This window comes from Asterias amurensis, chromosome 11, assembly GCF_032118995.1.
Source record: "Asterias amurensis chromosome 11, ASM3211899v1".
Lineage (NCBI taxonomy): Eukaryota > Metazoa > Echinodermata > Asteroidea > Forcipulatida > Asteriidae > Asterias > Asterias amurensis.
The window spans coordinates 5691019-5711979 of record NC_092658.1 but is presented as its reverse complement, the minus strand read 5'-3'; the positions used below and the strand labels follow the sequence as shown (position 1 = coordinate 5711979).

Sequence of the window (20961 nt, the reverse complement as noted above, 5' to 3'; positions counted from 1 at the left end):
CATAAAAGAGCGGTATAAAAAAAACCGTGTGAGCCTACAATGTATGTTCAATATTTCAATAAATCCATTACTCAGTGGGTCGAGCGTTGTAATTTCAATCGTGCATTTAATTAAGGCCCTGCATCATTTTTTTTTTACAAGTTCTACTGAATCTACCGCTAATTGTTAAACTCGTCTGTAGAAAAAGGGTATGTGAAGCTGCATCTGGAATTATTCACCGTCGGTGCCCTCCGTTGCCCTGCTCTTAGCCTTGTTGCCCCTTCAGAAGATTCCCATAAACTCTTAAGACTTAATGAAAATAGCCTTGCCCTCTTGAAGATAGAATTCAAGGCCTAAAGCAGTAGTGTTTCCTGGAAGATATAGATCTGCATGTACTCCATGCTAGTGTTAAGGGTGAGCCTTGTGGTGTCTTTTGGTTTCTGTAATAAAGATGATCCGCTTGTAAATGAACAATTGCGACCACCTACTTACATTATACATGTATGATAAAGCAATGACAAGAATTTGTTAAAATTAATAGCTGGAAAGATCTAGAAGCATTTTAAATCTTAAAGATTGAGTCATTTAATGCGCACCAGTTTTAACTAAGCTTGGGCGATATCGATTTATTTTATTCACGATATATCGCCGACAATATATCGCGATATTCGATATAATCGCGATTAATGAAATTTGACATCATCAGTCTTAAAACTCAAAGTGAAAGTTGCAGAAGAGACAGTCCTAGTATAAGAGAGGTGTTCTAATGACCTATTCTTCTGGTTTTACTCCAAACCTATGGGGTATCAGCTAGCAAATACATCGCGATATTTAATCGATATATCGATATTTCGATATTTCGATTAAAACCAATTCCATCCGATATCGAAATCGTGTCCAAATTAATATCGCGATATTTGATAATATCGTGATATCGCCCAAGCTTAGTTTTAACTACTTGGCTTTTATAGCACATCCTAGCATAGCTACGTAGATCAAGGCGTTTTACAACATTACTGTTCCTGTTCATCAGGAATACTATTTAAACTTTCTCAACTCCCTAGGGAGCATACAACCTCAAGCTGTTTAAATTAGTGTCGAGGGTGTTAAAGATGCTATGTCAGATTTTTGGCCCCAAACATTAAAAAATATAATTTTTTTAGTGAATGGTATTTCAAAAAGTATCACCCGCTCTAATGAAAAAAAGTTTAACTTTTACTTTTAATGGTCAGGGACCATGACAAAAATTTAAAACGTTTCTTATAAAACACATAAGAATTGGTCACGTGATATATTGTCGGGATCCCGACAAAAACTAATTTTGACCACTTTATTTCACTGCTACTAATAATTGACGGACTTTTTCGAGCAATGGCTCAAATGAAAGCTTGTTACTTTCTCGACCCCCATCAAAATACCTTTTGAATTTTAAATCAAAATTTTTGGGTCAAATCGGCCAAAAATCTGACATAGCATCTTTAATCCAACAAAATACAGTCTCAGCCCTCACTGGTTCACAATGATACACAAGTGTCATGACCGGGACTCCAACCCACACTTGATGATCCATCCATCACAACTTGAGTCAAATGTCCCAGTACTCTCCCACTCAGCCACTACACTCACACACCTCAGGGAAGTGTACGTACATTGTAGTAAGGCCTGATACCTAACGGAGGCACTTAAGGCGATTGCCTTCATGCCCACTGTTCATTGTATTTGTGCCCTTGAAATTCTCCAGTAGAATTTTACAATTTCTTCGTTTAGGGCGCCTTTTACCGAGGAGAAAATGCCTTGGTGCCCTTGCCCTTTCAAAAATGAAGCATACAGGCCCGTGCCTAGTAGACATAAAAATGAAGAAAAATCTACATAAAAGCACAATTTGCAAGATTAAAAAGAAAAGTCTTCACTTTTTGCTTTAAAAAACTCAATGGATAGGGGCCCTACGTAATGAAATTTTCCTGCTTGAAGCTGTACAGGAGAGTTAAAATGCATCTCTCTTTCATCTTACTGGAGATGAGGGGCTCTCCTAATTGTTGTTGTGTTGACTTAAAAAAAATTATAAATGGAGACGGTTTTAATGAATGCCCATTTCTTACAAAAATCAATTTGTGTATTGTTCCTCTTTTAAATTGGAGACTTTGCAAACAAGTGGATGTAGATTTAGGATCTATACACAGAGAACATGTGCATGCATGTGTCACATTTCCCGCAAGATATTGATCCGGAGTTATTTCAGGACAACACGTTGGATATTGTGGGGTTTGTGTTAACGACTGAATGGATGCTAGCTTGGACTGGCCTTAGTGGTCACTGAAGCGTGTCGCATCTTGCTCTCAGCATCTAGTGATTAAAAGGCACTGAACACCTTTGGTAATTGTCAAAAACCAGTCTTAACTAAAGCATTAACGTAACAGACCTGTGAAAAATTTGAACTCAATTGGTCGTCAAAGTTGCGAGAGAATAATTTAAATTATTTAGTGAGAAATTACTTCTTTCTCAGAAACTACGTTACTTCAGAGTGAGTCGTTTCTCACAATGTTTTATAATATCAACAGCTGTCCAATGCTCGTTACCAAGTAAGTTTTTATGCTAACAATTATTTTGAGTAAATTACCAATAGTGTCCAGTGCCTTTAAAAGGAAGGTATTTTATAGTTTGTGGTTGATGATGCGTATCGTATTTTTGCTGACAATGCTGTCGACGGCATGTGGGTAGAGACAATTGAAAAATTTACGTGAATTTATACAGTAAAGTGATTGCATTAATGATGAAAGGTGATTGCATGCTTGGTTGGGTTTAGTTTATTATGCTTCATGAACTGAGTTGTTTGGCTGATTACACCACGGAGGAAATTTGTATTTGCTGGACCTTAATTGTGCGGTCAGTTGACTCCATTTACATGTCGCTAACTATTAGACAGTGACGGTGGCGCCCAATGGAATGCACACTAATTTCAACCTGGGACCAAAGTCATAGCGCTGCTTAACGGTAAGCACATTTTCGTGCCATTGCCTCTAAGCATTTATAAGCATATATTTCAAAGGTTAGAACGAAAGCATGGTGGCCAGCTTGGCGACCACCATGTATCGTATATAATTCATTTTAGTATGTACATAAGCACCAGAAGGTTAGTATGCCTTTTCTTGTGCTTACGGTCCTGTCTAGAAATGGAAATTGCAATAAGTACAAAATCAGCTGTTAAGCAGCCCTGTATGGCCCTGAGGATGGGGCGGCCATGGACACAACTTAAGTGCCGAATGATGACCCTGGTTTACTAAAATATTAGACCTTATTCATGTATAGTCATGTTAAGTCCATTACCAGTTCAATATTAAGTGATTTGAAGGTCGTATGAAATAATAAATATTACCTTGAACGAAAGTACTCTTAAACTTGACTGTCGTTCATGATGCTGTTTTGGGGTCAAACATGTACATGTAAGTTTTCCCTCCTGTACACTTGTTGACATTTGCTTAAAAAACCTACCCCAATATGTTGTTCAAGTTGATCTTTAAGGAAAACTACATGTATAAACAAAATTGGTTGCGTATTAGGCCTAATGCTTGGTTCATGGAAAACTATTTTTAGAAATATTGAACAAGGGATTTTAATTTTGTAAGACCATAACTGTGTGGTCACAGTGTCCCTAATTACGTGTCCAATATTTCTATGGTCAATACAGCTTGATGGTAGCGTGGATAAATTGCTGAAAGATGCACATAACTCCATGGTGCATTGCAGAATGAGAGGTTTTCAGGCCATTTAATGTATGTTTTGTTTTTGAAAGGGCAAGGGCACCAAGGATTTGTTCCTAAAATATACCCTATGTAGGCTATATGAGGAAATTGTAAATTTCTACTGGATCATCAAGGGGCACCAAGGCAATGGCCAGGAGGCAATGGCCAGGAGGCAATGAGGCAATCTTCCCAAGGGTTACCACTGGGCTACCCCAGGGCTATAACTGCTACCCCTTGGCTACCCAGGGCTAACTGCTACCTCTGGGCTACCCCGGGCTAACTGCTACCCCTGGGCTACCCAGGGCTAACTGCTACCCCTGGGCTACCCAGGGCTAACTGCTACCCCTGGGCTCCCCCGGGCTAACTGCTACCCCTGGGCTACCCCGGGCTAACTGCTACCCCTGGGCTACCCAGGGCTAACTGCTACCCCTGGGCTACCCCAGGGCTAGCTGCTATTCATGGGCTACCCCGGGCTAACTGCTACTCTGGGCTACCCAGGGCTAACTGCTACCCCTGGGCTCCCCCGGGCTAACTGCTACCCCTGGGCTACCCCGGGCTAACTGCTACCCCTGGGCTACCCAGGGCTAACTGCTACCCCTGGGCTCCCCCAGGCTAACTGCTACCCCTGGGATACCCCAGGACTAATCGCTACCCCTGGGCTACCACAGGGCTAACTGCTACCCCTGGGCTACCCCAGGGCTAACTGCTACCCCTGGGCTCCCCCGGGCTAATTGCAATCCATGGGCTACCCCAGGGCAAACTGCTACCCCTGGGCTACCACAGGGCTAACTGCTACCCCAGGGCTAGCTGCTATCCATGGGCTACCCCGGGCTAACTGCTACCCCTGGGCTACCACAGGGCTAACTGCTACCCCTGGGCTACCCCAGGGCTAACTGCTACCTCTGGGCTACCCCAGGGATATAACTGCTACCCCTGGGCTACCCCAGGGCTAACTGCTACCTCTGGGCTACCCCAGGGCTAACTGCTACCCCTGGGCTCCCCCGGGCTAATTGCAATCCATGGGCTACCCCAGGGCAAACTGCTACCCCTGGGCTACCACAGGGCTAACTGCTACCCCAGGGCTAGCTGCTATCCATGGGCTACCCCGGGCTAACTGCTACCCCTGGGCTACCACAGGGCTAACTGCTACCCCTGGGCTACCCCAGGGCTAACTGCTACCTCTGGGCTACCCCAGGGATATAACTGCTACCCCTGGGCTACCCCAGGGCTAACTGCTACCCCTGGGCTTGGGATGCAGTCCATAACCTGAGGGTGAGTAGTTGCCAAGTGTGAAGCACAGATCAGGTAGCAGTTGGGTTGAAATTCCCTAGGAATTCCCCTTGAATTTTATTTCCTAATAGGAATTAGCTCTGTAATGTGAAAGGGGCTTTGCTTCCTCCTTTCATTTAAAATGACAATTGTTTCTAAAAAAAACAATTTTTTTGTTGTCTTCTCTTTCATTTTACAGTTTTACAGTTGAGCATCACCCACGTTAACTGCATGAGGTTTCATGTCTTCTGATTGTTTGTAGCTGATGTCATTCCCTTGGGCAGACGACGGGGGGCAATTGTAAGTCGTTCTTTTGTAATATTTTCCTTGATCAGGACAGACGCGCTGAGGTGGGACAAGACGGGACAAGACAAAGTGTGGCAAAAAGAACACAGTGTGCATGTAATATCTAAAATGAATGAACTTTGTTGTATGTGACCATAAAAACGGGAGGAACATAGCCAACAAATTTAAAAGTAGACGTGAACAAACACATGTACAACAGACAAATACATAGAGGCATGAACTACAAAGTAGGCCAGCAAAATATATTTTTAAAATCTACAACTGAATAACGGAAATCTACTAGTTTTGTATTAAACCATAAGGGAAACTGACCGGGCAAGCTTTAGATATTAAGGTTTGGTTGAACAAAGGAATGTTAAGTAGAGCTGGATTCGAACCTGCGACTGACACGTTCATCCGGAGGTCGCAGGTTCAAATCTTACTCTGGTCAAATAGTCTTGTTCAACCCAAAATTGAAATAGATTTTTCTGTAGCTGTTTATAATAAAACATTTTGGAGTTTTGAATTGTGCATGTAGCCATCTGTACACATTGAGGTCTTGCGCACATTGTACACATTGAGGTGCTTGCGCAAAGACAAACCATTTTTGATGACAGGTTTTTCAGTTTTTGATTAATGAGACCCTTTTGCATTGTAGTATTCAGCAGCTACTGCTAACACCAGAGTAGAAATTCATTTTGAGGATTTAAATTTACCATTGAATGAGATTCAATGAATGTTCCGTTAAGGGCAAGGTTCTGGCTCATTATAGTGAAGCATTGTTTCTGGAACAATAGTAAAGAAGTATTGGTGATCAGCTAGCTAATTTATTCAGCAGTTCCACAATAGCATAATTGGGAGAATTATTTCATATCTTGGAAAATTTTTAATGGGATTTGAGGCATTGTATTGTGAGGTATCATTGTTTGCGGGGTAACACCATGTGTGTATCTACTTGCCAGGTAGATTTTTGATTTTTTAGGGAACTGTCTTGCTATAGGCCTACATACATGGTGATTCTACTATCCAGCGGAGTAGATTTTCGGATTCCGGGAGAATATTATTTATGTTTCATATTTCGTACTTGATTACTTTGGCATTGTAAATTAAAATACATCAGGCCGGATTAGTGGACACAGACACCATCACAAACCAGTAACACTCTCAACACATTGTAATTATCATCCGGCTGTGAAATCTATTGTTTACAGTTGCCACTGGCAACCGAGCAGTATGTTGCAGGGAATGCTTACAAGGTTTCAGACCAATAGCTAGGCCAAGCAGCCAAGCAGCCTTGCTATTGATTGTTGCGTCTAATGGCAAATTGTAGCCAGCTCTGAACTGGCTGATAATTAACTAATATTAAAACCTTTGTTCTAGTGTGGCTATTCTTGTTAGTGTTATGTGTTAAAGGATTTAGGTACTTTTTCAAAATGATCATAGATTTACATTAAACTTACAGGGTTTGAAGATAATGATTGGAAAGCTTCCCTTCAAATATTACTTACTGAGGTGCTGTAAGTTTGAGAAATGAGTAAAACAATGTCATGAAAATACGTTTGTACATGCTTAAAATAATTTTCATGACATTTATTTACTCATTTCCCAAAAACTACAGCATCTCAGCACGTACTATTTTCAGGGAAGCTTTCTACAATCATTATCTTCAAACTGTGCAAGTTTAGTGTAAATCTGTGGACATTGTGTTTTTTGTCCTACAAAACACCCTTTAAGTGTTATGTTTGATTATGTAAGTGGAAAAATTTTTGATGTAGAATTAGTAGTTTGTGAGAAGAAAAAAAAGAGGAAACATTTTAAAATTTCAATCATTCATTTCCTGTTGTTTCCATCAAGTTATTGATTCGGAATTATTTGCACGATACTTGGCCTGCAATGCCAGGCAGTAGAAATGACACTTGTTTTCTTAAAAATAAAATAATTGAATTATGTACTTTCATTGTAAATTTTTGAGAAGTTAAGGTACATGTGTGGTTCACACTTTGGTCATAGCCGAAAAGAAATTGGGTATTATTGGAAAGCCCACTTTAAGATCAAAAGTGGTAATAATGATAAACTTGTAAGCATCCTGTGAAGCTTATTTTATTACCGTTGGTAAGCAGAGCTGCCTGTAAATAAACTAATCTTTCCATATTCTGACGAATAAACTTAAATTTCCTTGATTAAGGAAACTGTTTCCCTATTATGATGAATGTAACTCTAAATATCTTCCTGGTTTTTTTTTGTGCAGTCTCCCTGATTCAGGGATGTGATTTCTCGAATTTTAACTGTAATTCCGGCTGTTTGCCTCAATAAAAGGATTATTTTTTTTTTCTCTCTTTTTTTTCAAATAATTTGCTAAAAGAAATGGAAAATAACGCCCCAGATTGCAGAGTAGGGCTTATAAAACCAATAAAGACCGTATTGAATAACCCTTTTTTACTATGAATGTCGCCATCTTGTAGGTCAAACCGTATGCGCTTCCAAACGCGTACATCAAAGAAGCACGCAGCATTCCTGGTTTGATTTCTACGGCACATGTACGCACACACGTATTCACATGCGCACAGACGCCATGTTGTAGGGCAGATATTTGAACGGTGATGTCATATATTCAATACGGTCTATTGGCATTCATGCTCGCAAGTTTCCGAGCTCACACGCTTTCGTGCTTTCCGTCAGAGTTCAGTTTTTGTTCTCATCAACAGCCTATCACATCCCTGCTTATTGCAAGATGGAAATGTTGGCAGCTCTGGATTACAAATCTTTAAAATGAGAAAATAGAAATAGCAGTTGCAAACTAGAAGGACCTATGATATTAATGCAAAAAATAGTGAATGATCTGATGTTTCGACCCTTGCAAAGTTAAAATACCCTTACCTTCGAGATTGATAAGGAATGCTAATTTCTACCCTAATTACAGTCCCTTCAACAAATATGGGCAGGCGCCTCTTCCAGCCATCCAAGGATCCCAGACGCCTCAGCCCAATGAGTACAATCAGATTGTACCCATCGGGGGCAGGCGTTCTCAGATCTCAAACATCACAGCGATCCCCGCCTACGCTGGTGACTATGCAGAGAATAGGCTTCGACAGGTAGAGGACAGGCTCAACATGTCTGAGCAGTCGAGCAGGGCTCTGCTTGAAGAAGTCGTCAGGTTGAGGGGTGAGTCCTTTAGAATTTGTTTTTACCCCTTCAGCCCGTTTCATACTTCCTGTGAATGCAAATGCGATACGAATGTCGACATCACATATTCGCAACAAATAATTTGCAACTGTGCTAAACTTTTGCGAAACATTTGCTGCAAAAAACAGAGTTTTGAGGTCAAATTCAGGTCAAATTTGCTTCGCATTCGCAGGAACTATGAACCGGGCTTTACATTGATGTGTATTAAAGGAACATTACAGAATTGGTTTTTGCTAACAAAACAGTTTGCTGGCAGTGTAGGCATTTTATGTAATCCACCATATAGGGCCTACATAAATTGACAAACCTGTAGAAGTTTGAGACCGACCAGCCATCTGGGTCACAAGAAAATAGTGAAAAAAAAGATTACACATTTTGCATGACATTGATAAAAAAAAAAATGAATGAAACGCTTGCTGAGCATTGCCCCTTGTCTTGGCCTTGGTGCCCCTTCAAAATTTCCCCATAGACTTTATTTTCCAATGGAAGTACCCATTGCAAAATGAAAATGGCCTTGCCCTTTCAAAGATGAAATTCTAGACCTGACCAGAGTTGAAAGACCAAACTTTTTTGGATTCTTAAGATAAAAAAAACCCAAACATTGTTCTGATTCTTGCAGGCGAGTTAAAACAATCGCACAATCGTACCGAAGAAGCCATCCAGGGGGAGCGTCAGTCTCGTCAGACCCTCGCAGAAAACATCCGGGCCAGCAACGACCTGATTGGCCAGTTGGGAGCGCGACTAAAGCGAGCCGAGGAGCGGGTATCGGACGAGAGGACAGCCGTTGGGGCTTTGGTCAATCACACCAAGCAGGTGGAGCAGGCAGTCTTGGGAAGTCAACAAGAACTCGTTGCTAGGCGTGATCAGCAATTGTCCAAGTTAGTGGAAGAAATATCTCCCCTTTTTTTCATATTTTTCATGAAATGTTCCTGGCCCAATTTCATAAAGCGTGAAGCAGCCGTTTTGTGCTTACAGAGTGTCCCTTTAGCAGAATTTCTGTTTCATAAAGCTATTTACCAAAAGCAATGGTAAATGCTTGTTAACCCACGGTTAGCCCATGAGTGACGTAACAAAGCAAGTCCATGTACAACGTGCATGCGCGCCTAGTAATTTTCTGCCAACTTGAGAAATCTTGCAGAAACGTATGCTTGGCACATTTTTCTGCGTCACTGTGTATGCACATTGTTGGTCAGTAGTCAACTACATATGTGCATTCAAACTTGCTCCAAGTTTTAACATTTCGGTGACCATTCCCCTCCCCCCCTTGTAGAATAGCAGAGCTTCGTAATGACCTGGACGAGGCCAACAGGTTAAGGGAGCAGCTAGAGAGGGCCACGACGACCCTTGTAGACGAGGTACGAACAATCAAAGGCAAGGTAGAGACACATCATTTGGAGTCTAATAGCATCACTCACGATGTCAAAGAGAGAACCAAGCGACTTGAGGAAGATAATCGCACCCTGGTAGGAAATCTCTCGCTTTCTTTCTTTTTGTGTTTCTTTCTCGTTAGTGGGGGACTTTTGAGACACTAGGTGGCAGCAGACTTACCAGGTAAATCCATTGTTCCCGGTAATGAGGCGTGCTCAGAACTACGTAAACAATGGACTTTTACCCGGTAAGTCTGCTGCCATCAAGTGTTCCAAAGTCTCCCATTGTCGCATCCAATTGAAACAAATTCAATTCTACAGCAGTTTGGCTGCAACCACAGGGTTGACGAGTAGAACTTGTTGGTGTTTCAGCGTCAAGGGATTTTGTCTCTCGGTGCATGTGCCCCCCGATACGGTAGTTAACATGAGCTGAAGGGAGTTGATTCCAAAGAGGGCGCTTTCAGATGAAATTTATACACAACTTGTTGTATGGAGGACAGAATCTCATGGGAGACAGGATCTCCTGCCACACTGGCTGAAGCCAGTCATTCCGACATGGCCTGTTTCTATGATAAAAAATTATGCGGCCATTTTGTTTTGTGCTGTTCAAAATCAATGAATCCAAAATGAGGCTTGGGGCTGATTTCACAAAAAGCTAAGGATTGATCTTAACTGCGAAATCAATCGTAGCTGCTAAGTAAAGTGTGATGTCACAATACAAATCACTATTGTAACACTGACGATTTGTCTTGCGATGAATTTCATTGCTTTGTTAAAATCGAACCCTGGATAGTAGTCGGGACCCCTTTTTCGTGTAATGAGATTAATAAGTTTTTACTGTTATTGCATACTGGGTGCTGGACAAAATAATGACAAAAGAGCAGAATGATAATGGCTGAAGTTCACATGATCTGGTTTGTTTTTGAGGTAATGTGTAATTTGGATGACACAAATGACAGTAACAAAAGGACATTACAGAATGTAACGGTTGGTTTTGTTGCATGATCGTTGTTATCAGAGGTGCTGTGTAATTTATATGGCACCACAAAGCCTGAATGTAAAACAAGCAAACCCCCATACTATAAACACTCAATAAGGCATATTGTTTTTTCTGAAAATCAGACTTTTCATTGATGTTTGTGCACCTTTTGTTAATTTGTACCTTTATGCCGGACTTAAATAGAGGGTAAGCAAGAGTCATTCAGACGTCACTATAAATATCCCCACCTTCTCCTTTCACATCACACACTTAATCACCGCCATTTTATTTGAGTATATTGTGTTATTTTGGTTGCCACACTAACAAATCATCCATACTAGTTTTAACAATGTCCGAGTCTTAAGGCCCTTTTCGAAACCACGGCTTCGGCTTTGGATTTGGCTCGGGCTAGATTGGCCCCGCGGTTGTTTTGACAATTGCTTGTACTGTGCGTAGGCGCTCAGGGCTTCAGACGAGAGGGCGGAGCCTGAAGTCAAATCCAAAGCTGAGGCCATCATTTCAAAAAGGGACTCAGATTTGGCAGAAATTGCATTCCCTTTTGGGCGGCTAGAATCATAACAAACAATAAACAAGGCACACTTTATCGGGAAAATTGTTTGAGGCGCCAACACAAAACAAGCGGATAACAACATAAAATTCTTGCTCATGGCTCAGCTTTATATAGCTGCTTTTTAGGAAACCAGTTATTTATGTAAACAAGATGTTTCTGCTGAACAAGATTTGTTCATCCTTAGCAAATTTAGGTTTTTAACGAACTATGTGAAAGTAACACAAAGAGGAATGTTTTTCAAATTAGTTCAAGATTTTTAAAGGTATAAAACCTGACTGACAAGCATAAAAACATCATTGGTTATTTTTTCCCCCGAAAGCTTGCTCATACAACCATTTTTCTTTGAAATGTTTCCTTCTGAAGAAAAGAAGTCAAATTCAAGAAAACTGTATCTGAAACCCTAAAAAAGCACACTAGTTGAGTTCGGTTGTTACAACCAAAGTTAAGGAAAATATGTTCACATGCTGAAAACTTTGCACGGTTTTTCACTTACTTTTCCTGACTTACACAATGGATTAATCTCAAACTTTCACAGTTTTTTTGGGTTTCATATAAAATATGGTTGATCACACAAAACATGAATACTGTTGGAACTATTTATTTTGTCATCGAGACTAATCCAAGGCTTTATAGCTGATTCTCTTGAAAAAACAAACAACATCTTCATCTACGGTTATTTCTCAAGGAAATAAATCCATATATTATTGAGCAGCTAAGCCTTTGGCATAATCAATAATGTCTGTTCAATAAAACAATAGAATTACTTTGTCTGCCAAAGCGTCAAAGACTACACCAGTCTTGCCCCAAACACAAGGAAACACGTTTATATTTAGTCCAAATTAGCCACTTTAGTTTAACAGCGAACTGTATCTGCATGTTTAAAACGCTTCACAATCAGCTACTGTATTCACTTGCAGCCACGCAATTTTTAATTCCATTTTTTCATCATTATACAAATTTTAATAGTGTTTTTTTTTAAACTCTGATATTTGGTTCCATCCATTTTTCATGATTATGTACTCACCGTTCATCCTCCAAATAGAAAATATTGATCAATAATTAATGTCTACTTAAAAGTTAAAAAACAAAATCATGAAAGACGGCCGTTCTCTGTCAGTGTCATTACCACCCTCGCAATTTTTAAGTGACCTTTTTAGCAATCAATTGTCTGTTATGCACTGTACCGTGTGTTTTACATGTTTGTCTTGTACCCCACCTTCTTCTGCACTCTGCACCGTTTCCCACAGATTGCTAGGTATCGACTGCAAAATACTGACCAAGAAATTATCACAGAAAAGAACCTGACTCAGCTTAGATTACAGATGAGTGCAAGGTACAGTATGGGTTTCCATAAAGCTGTTATGCAAATAAAATCTTGCTTAGCAACAACAGGTCACCAGCCAAATTGCCTAGTCCTAAACATTATTTTAACTGGTGCCTTGAAGTACCTTTGCTAAGCAATATTTTCTGCTCAACAGATTTATGAAATTGGCACCTGGTGCTGGGTTCGCTTTGAGTGACTTAAGCTGACAAAGTTTATTATAACGATTATTATTTTATTTTTTCTCAAACAAATTTTGACAGATATTAGTATGGGAAACTGACAGGGTGAAATAAACAAAATGCTAAGAGGGAAAACAAAAAAATGTTTTCATAGAAACATCTCTAAAATCCTGGAATATATTGTTAAAAAAAATGTAAAAGTTTCATCATACCAGATGATCCCACTGTTGGAAAAACGACCTTCCAAAAATGTTAACGGCAACCTACTTCATCATTATTTAGAGCAGTTCAAGCACTTTGTTGTTGTGTATAAGCGCCATTAACATCAATGGTTTATACAACATGAAACAAATATAAACTCTACGATCACTAATTGTGTTGTAGACCATCACGCCCAGTGTGAAGCATTTTATGTTATTGTGTTTGACCAACTGTTACTAATAGCTTGTTAGCGACAGTCTGTTACCAATTGACAATACAATTATTGAAGGAGTTAATGGTAATGAACGCGCTTTGTACGAGCAAGGACAATCAGCTAGCTGCAAGGGTGCTCGGTCGCTGTAAAAGCAACTTGCCTCGTTTCATTGACAGGTTTAATCAGTTAATCAATAAATATTACTCCGAGATTGAAAAGTCCTGACATTGAAAATAATACGCTGTTATTTTTTTTGGTCGTATGTGAAGGATATGGGGTAATGGATGTTACACTTGGGGACAAAGAATTTTCATCTTGGTTTTTACCCGATGTGTTTTAGCACTTTATACTCAGTTCTTTGGGGGCAATCATTCAAATCCTCTAGTTTTCAGGAAATACTTTTTAAAAGGTTGTTAGTTTTTTATTATTTATTTTTTGGGGGAAATGCATTTACTCCATTCCTCTACATTTAAAGAAATGCTATTGGTTTCAGAGTTTTTTTTTCCCAATTGAATTCCCTAGTTTTCGAGAAACATTAAAAAGGACCCCATGTTTTATACCAGCAAGTCTCATCCATATTTAACTTTCCTTGACCAAGTTGGCCCCAACCATATAAGGGCTCAAAATTTACACTCCGTTTGGAAGTGTGCTTTTTTTTTTTTCGTTTGAAAATGTGTTTGTGAAAAAAAAGTCTGGTCCAATAAACGTTGAGCTACGAAACTTGTGGATTTTTACCCCAAATTTAAGCCCTGCAAATCTTAAAACACATTAGTTTAACATAGTTTACGGATATAAAAATTATATCGTATTTTTGGCAAGTATGAATTTAGCTATTGAAATATAAATAAAAATAATAAAAAAATTAATTGGAAGGTTAATTTTGTCCCCTATGATGATGACCATTAGAATGAAAAATTATGAAAATTGCATCAAAAATTTGAGCCATGTGACAACATCCATAGATAATTATAATAGTTATACTGAAGACTAAATTTGATGCTTATCTTCGCTTTTATTTTCCTTTTTTTTTTTATAATGACTCAATAATGACGTAAATCAATGCAAAACTGAAAACGTCTCCATCAAGACAAATATTATTCCAAAATGCTGAGCGTGTCTCAATAGGCTTCAGTATAGACATGGGATTGAGAAATTAGCTGCTTTGTCATGCAACAAAAGTCATTCATCAAGGGAAGAATAGACTATGTAATAATACAACAAATTACAGTTGTAGACTACAACTGCTTTTATTTTATGTATGAGAGGTTTGCCAAATGAAATACATGTAGTGCCTATGTAGCCTGCAACTCAACATTACCGTTGTCCGTTTTATCTTTTCCAATCATGGGTAGTAATTTCAGAATTCCGTCATCATAACATTCAATATTCAATTCAATTCAAAGTCACGTTTGTTTCCATACTATTTATTATTATTAAATTAAAAAAAACATGTAGTGCCTATGTAGCCTACAACTCAACATTACCGTTGTCCTTTTCATCTTTTCCAATCATGGGTATTAATTTTCGAATTTTTCTTTGGAATATTCATTATTCAAATTGGTTCCATTATAACTCACATTTTCATACTGGTTATTAAAATTAACATGTCATGTTGATTGTGATAGTTTTGTCTCCTGTATTTCTAACATGATGTTCTAATGTAACATTTCATTTGTTTGCAGTGACTTAACAGCATAACATTAACTCTTTTATATACTAGTACATTGACTCAACGTAATGGTTTCTGCTAAGCGTGTAATTATGCGCTTACTGCGCTCTGTAAATTGCGTAAGCTCTATCGGCATTAAGAGTTAGAAAACCCAAGAATTCTGTGAGAATTGGCACAAGGAACTTGGTTTAAGCCTTGCAGTGTCCTGAGAGCTGAGACAGCCCATTTTGGGGACTGTGTGTGCAGAGGACCGAATAAATTAACCCCATTCCTGGGCTGTGTATTTGTTGCAGGGCTGATAAAGTTTCCGCCACCCCCCCCCCCCCCCCCCCCATAAAAAATAAAATAAAAAATTACCCCCCAAAATAAAGTTTCTGCCCCCCCCCCCATAAAAAATAAAATAATAAATTACCCCCCAAAACAAAATCGCTGCCCAAAGTGTATGTGGGACTACATTTGAATGATGCGATCTACATGTACTCCTTTTACATATTAGCACCATGTAACACTTTATAAGGTGTTGTGGCGCAGTATGCTGCCAATCAAATGAAGGGGATACATGCAGTAACCATTCAGATGGTTGATAGTTTATTAATGACAAACTCTTACATGGCATTTGGGGCAAGGTAGTACGACCACGGCCCCACAACCTTCAAAGACATTTGAAGGTTGAGGCTGAGTGCCTTTGAAGGTGATGAGGCACAGGGAGTACACAAAAAGACAACCCACCCCTGTTCCCCTCTATGGCATCAACCATCCATGACATCGTGCTGTCACAGGCCAGTGACACTGCCATGGTCTTTGAGCTTGCCCTTGAGCTTAACGCTGTAGCGGGATAAACGTGCAATTAGGCAAATTAGCATTCAGGGTACAAACAATGGCCAAGGATGGTTCCATTTTATACTACAAATTATGAATGGTAGTGTTGCATCCAGCCAGCATAAACAAAATGCCATCATAAAAATAAAAAAAGCCAAAACGGAAAAATAAAATAAATAATTAATCAAATTGTACTCCTGAAAAATTATGCATCCAATAACTAAAGTGCATTTTTAAACAAATTTGTTTTGTTCTGTGTAAAAGTGTTCAATGATTCTCATTTCTAGTGTGGCCGTCCCCCCTCCCCCCACTCAAAATATTGCGCAAATTTTCTTGATTGCATCTGAGTGTTAATTTACCTCTCTTGTTCTTTGGTGACAATGGGAGACTTCGGAGCGTTTGCTGGCAGCAGGCTTTCCGGGTAAATTTCTGTTGTTTATGTAAAGTTCTGAGAATTTGCATAATTCCGAGAACTTTGGTAAACACCTGGTAAGTCTGCTGCCACGTAGTGTCCTCAAACTCTCAAATTATCAGAAAGCTGTTAAGCAGAAAATGTTACTGAAGAAATTAATTTATTTCTAAAGCAACTAAAACACTTTTTTTTTTCAGAGAAGAGTAGCTGCGCCTACCAATTGTTGCGCCTACCAGCTTTATAATATTGGCCCCCTTCAGTTTTGTAACAAGATTTAAGTACCAAAAATAGCTTAGCATAGAAAAAAATCTTGCTTAGCATGAACAGGTAGCCAGTGAAACTACTGTGTAGCACGTTGCCGCGACTGGTACCCTTCTAAGCATTAACTGCTTAACAGCTTTATGAAGTGAGACTCTTTTCTTTGTGCTTTAACTGCTTTTCTCATGAGTTGTGGTTGTTCATTTGAATCATTAACGCTGCTAAGATGGATTCTCAACGTAAGCTTCATGAGCAGCAACATTCTGCAGAGCAAACTACATCTTTGCTCAGGACTCAGTTAGATGCTAGGTAACATCTTCGGTTCTTCCTAACCAGTTCTCTCGTATTCTTTCTCACTCAATTTCTTGCTAACCATTCTCTTGTATTCCTCCTTGCTCAATTTCCTTCCTAACCAATCTCTCGAACTTCCTGCATTTATTTTTTTCTGATCATTCTCTCGTATTCTTCCTCACTTAATTTATTTTTAATCATTCTCTCATATTTGCATATTCCTTACCGTTCTCTCCTTTCTTCCTGTCATATTATTCTTCCAATTGTTTCCTCGTTTTACCAGGTATTCCTCATCCAATTTCTTCTTACCATTCTCTCGTTTCTTCCTTGCATCAGTTTCTTCCTAACCGTTTTCTCGTATTCTTTCTCATTCAATTTCTTCTTAACTAGTCTCTTGTACTTTTTGCATTAATTTCCTCCTAATCGTTTTCTTGTTTCTTCCGTGCATTAATTTCTTCCTAACCGATCTCTCACATTCTTTGCATCAGTTTCTTCCTGACCATTTTCTCGTATTCTTACTCACTCAACTTCTTCCTAACAGTTCTCTTTTATTCTTCCTGGTCCAATTTCTTCTCAACCATTCTTTCCAACCATTCGTACTGAGTAGACAGTGCTACACACATCGGTGTATGGGTAAAAAAAAAAAAAAAAAAAAATTAGTAACCATTCTTTCGTTTCTTGCTCATTCAATTTCTTTCTAAGTAGCCCGACTGTTAAAGGATTAATGTCAAGATGATTATTGATAGTTTAAAAGGTAACCTCTAGCTTGCTTTGAAGGTTACTCAATGTCATATTGATGCTAAATGGGGAAAATCATGAAAAATTCAAACACAGTCCATTAGGTAGTTTAACTGGTGTCGGCCTCTTACACACTTTGTGTTTTATTCTCTTACTCTTCTTCCACTGCTGCTTAAAGACGGATTGTGTGCACATCTTTCTAAATACTATATTACTAGAGTGTTTTCTGGGTTTTGTTAAACAGGATCTTAAAACAGTTCCACTAATCTTGAGTTTCTCAAATCCTCCAAAATCCTCTTCAGGAAGTAGTTTGAGTTTGTAGGATTTGGTACTGCAGGCCCAAATAACAATTGCTTATCATTGAAGCAGGCACCAATGGTATACAAGTCCAAATACTTGGGTGTTGAGATACCATAGAGCGGAGTTTCAGGCTTTGAACTTCCCTCTTGGAGGGCCAAGGCAATCTCCTTCTGTTAAGGGGCACTTCTATGAGGCAAATGTAAATTAATTTGTAGTGGAACATTGCAAAGCAGCACAGGGCACCACGGCAATTGCTGTTGGTTATTTTGAGGCCTGGAATTTTTTGGGAGGATATGGGAAAGTCTCGTAACAAAAGACAGGTGTGTCTTTGTCTTCCATTTCACAGTTATCACTCACAAAAGTATCACTCACAAAAAGTATCACTCACAAATTCATTTTTTTTTTTTTTCCATATTAAAAAAACAAAATTTTCCACCAAACCTATTTTCCACCAAAAAACAAAATGTAGTATATGATGATGACTTGAATCTTAAATATGACTGTCTTCAGACTTGGTGAAGTGCGAGACGTTCTGATGGATTTAAGAAACAGAGTCACAACGGAAGAAACTGAGAGGAGACAACAGGAGCAGAACTTCTTTCTCAAGTAAGCTAGACATCATTGCAAGACTTTACTTGTTAAATGTCTGTACTTACCTGCCCACTTTGACCCGCTCTTGTACTGGTTTGACTCACCAAGGCAAGCATCATTCATGTATAATTTACAAGTTATATTAGCCCACGAAAACGACTATTTTATCTTTTCATCAATTCTGGACATTTCTTAGCAATTTTTATATATTTTTTTACTTGACTCAAAAAAAATTATGCAAGTTCTCTACAAAAAGGCTGAAAGCCACTCTTGGTAAGAAGCTACAGAGACGTAGGTAGAGCTGAAGGTAGGAAATGATGGAGGGAAACATGCACCAGGCATGGTGATTCAAAGAGCAGCAGTATGTGATATAAAGCTGTTTAGAATAGCTCTTTGTTCTCATCTCAGCAATGCAAGCGTCTATTGATGGAACCATTGAAGAAAAGAATAGCAGACGTAATTAAACTCTGCACCCTTATTTCAATTTCCAATGCATAAAGAAGGTTTTCTCTGATGAAATGAAATTCATTTCATCAGAGAAAACCTTCTTTAATGCATTTGAAATTGTTTTGGTAATAACTCAAAATGATTGTACAAGTAAGCATAAAACTTACTTGGTAACAAGCAATGGAGAGCTGTAGATAGTATACAACATTGTGAGAAACGGCACACTCGTAGTTTTTGAGAAAGAAGGTAAATTCTCACGCATATAAAGGACTTAAGCTTAAGCCTTTTATTATGCATCTGAAAGCACACAAAGTGATGCAACAAGGATGTGTTTTCTTTCATTATTCTCTTGCAAGTTCAATGACCAGTTTAGCCCAAAATTTCACAGGTTTGTTATTTTATGCATAAAATGTGAGAATACTGGTCTTTGACAATTGCCAAACCTGTCCAGTGCCTTTATAAAATCAATATTTTCTCCCAGGCTCAACGACGTGCAGGCTCAGGTTCACGAGCAATCCCGTAAGAGGGACGAGACTGTACACACCATAGATGTAGTCCAAAGGGAACGAGAACATGCCGCTGATAATGAACGTCTTAAGATGCAAGGGAAGATTGCGGAGATTGCAGAGGAAGTCAGCCGTAAGATCCTCTCCAAGGAGATCCGACTCCGAGAAGAAGCTCAGCAGAAGTTTGGCAACATTGAAAAGGTTAGGATCGGGAATCAAAGTTTATATTGGATCACATTTCAGTTTTGAGTGGTCTACATGTGTTTTTTAATTCTTTTTTTTTGTTTGTAAAAAAATTGTGTTCAAATGAAATGCAGAGTTGAGTCTAATAAATGTATTTTCTTAGTTTGTGCTTAAATAAAAATGGTTTATAATGATAAGGCTGTGCTCTCATTTTGGTTCTGGTCTTTTTTCGTTTTGTTTTTAATATGGAAAGGTTTGCGGTAACACCATGTAATGACTATCTCTAAATGAGTTGGGGTTGTTCTGAAAAGAACCGTTGGTTTCTGAAAAGAACGGTTGGTTTTCATGAGCTGAAACCAACGGTTCTTTTCAGAACCACCCCAACTCATTTAGGCATAGTCAGTACTTGGTGTTTTCGTTTCCAAATCCTACTAATTTTTTAAATATTTTCGTCTTGTAACTAGAACTCTTTTACAAAAAGAATTTGAGCTACCCCAAGCCCAGCGATTATGTGGATTTTTCCTCCTAAACTCGAATTCTGTACATAATTGTTAACAACATGAGTTGCAAAGGTTATCAGGGGACAAAATGAATATTCTTGTAGTTGGAAAATGTGTTATGGGAATTTTATATTTTTGTTTTTGTTTGATTTCAGTATCTCCATGCCGAGCAGGCTGCTCGTATCGCTCACGAGCAAGCCATGAGAGAAGAGAATGAGAAACGATGGTCTGCTCTGCAGAAACTCACTGAGGAAGAAGTGCTCCATGTCAGGGAAGGTCAAAAGGTGAGATTCATTACTCAAATGAGTAGTGATTCATTACTCAAATGAGTAGCAATTCATTATTCAAATGAATACCCTTTTTTAATGAATATGATGGGAAAGTTATAGAAAATAATGATCCACACACAGTCCGCTATTTTGTGGTACCAAATTTTTTACTCTACAAAATGGCGGACGGTATGTTCCATTGGTTGAGTTTTATGAGGAAATGACAAATTTTGTATTCACTACTCACAAAAAAACCACATACTGTAGGTGTTAAAGCTGATGAACAACTCTTCAAAAAAGATAACAAGAGCATCCAAAGAGATAAATTTGAAGGCAATGGGACCCTAAAGACTGTGTTGAATGTCTATGTTTTTTATTAGTTGGAGAGACATAAGAATGTTGGAGGAATGAGCAAAGTGAACGAGTACATGGACAAACTGGAGAAGATGCAACATGAGACTAAGAAGCAGCTTGAGGCTGTCATGAAAGCTGAGATTAAATCAAGGTAAGACGTCGACCATCTCAGCCCAATCATTTACAACATCATGAAACTTTAAAGGATTGGGATACTTTTTCTAACACAAAACACAATGTCCACAGATTTACATTAAACTTACAGCGTTTGAAGATCATGATCGTAGAAAGCTTACATTAAAATGTTACTTGCTGAGGTGCTGATGTTTTTGA

The 20961-nt window shown here is 38.9% G+C and overlaps 1 protein-coding gene across 4 annotated transcripts in view; it reads left to right on the top strand.

Moving 5' to 3' along the window:
• Nucleotides 1–20961, top strand: part of LOC139943846 (uncharacterized) — a 44975-nt gene that overhangs the window by 2210 nt on the left and 21804 nt on the right. For 3 of the 4 annotated variants that reach the window (XM_071940683.1, XM_071940682.1, XM_071940685.1), the window contains exons 2-10: nt 5188–5288; nt 8194–8435; nt 9076–9334; nt 9727–9919; nt 12621–12706; nt 18289–18384; nt 19298–19523; nt 20161–20289; nt 20655–20779. In XM_071940683.1, the coding sequence (XP_071796784.1) occupies nt 5254–5288; nt 8194–8435; nt 9076–9334; nt 9727–9919; nt 12621–12706; nt 18289–18384; nt 19298–19523; nt 20161–20289; nt 20655–20779 (1391 nt within the window). In that variant the 5' untranslated portion in view covers nt 5188–5253. Of the gene's footprint in view, nt 1–5187; nt 5289–8193; nt 8436–9075; nt 9335–9726; nt 9920–12620; nt 12707–16675; nt 16759–18288; nt 18385–19297; nt 19524–20160; nt 20290–20654; nt 20780–20961 lie in introns of all 4 variants that reach the window. The other variant, XM_071940684.1, reaches the window with a different exon arrangement.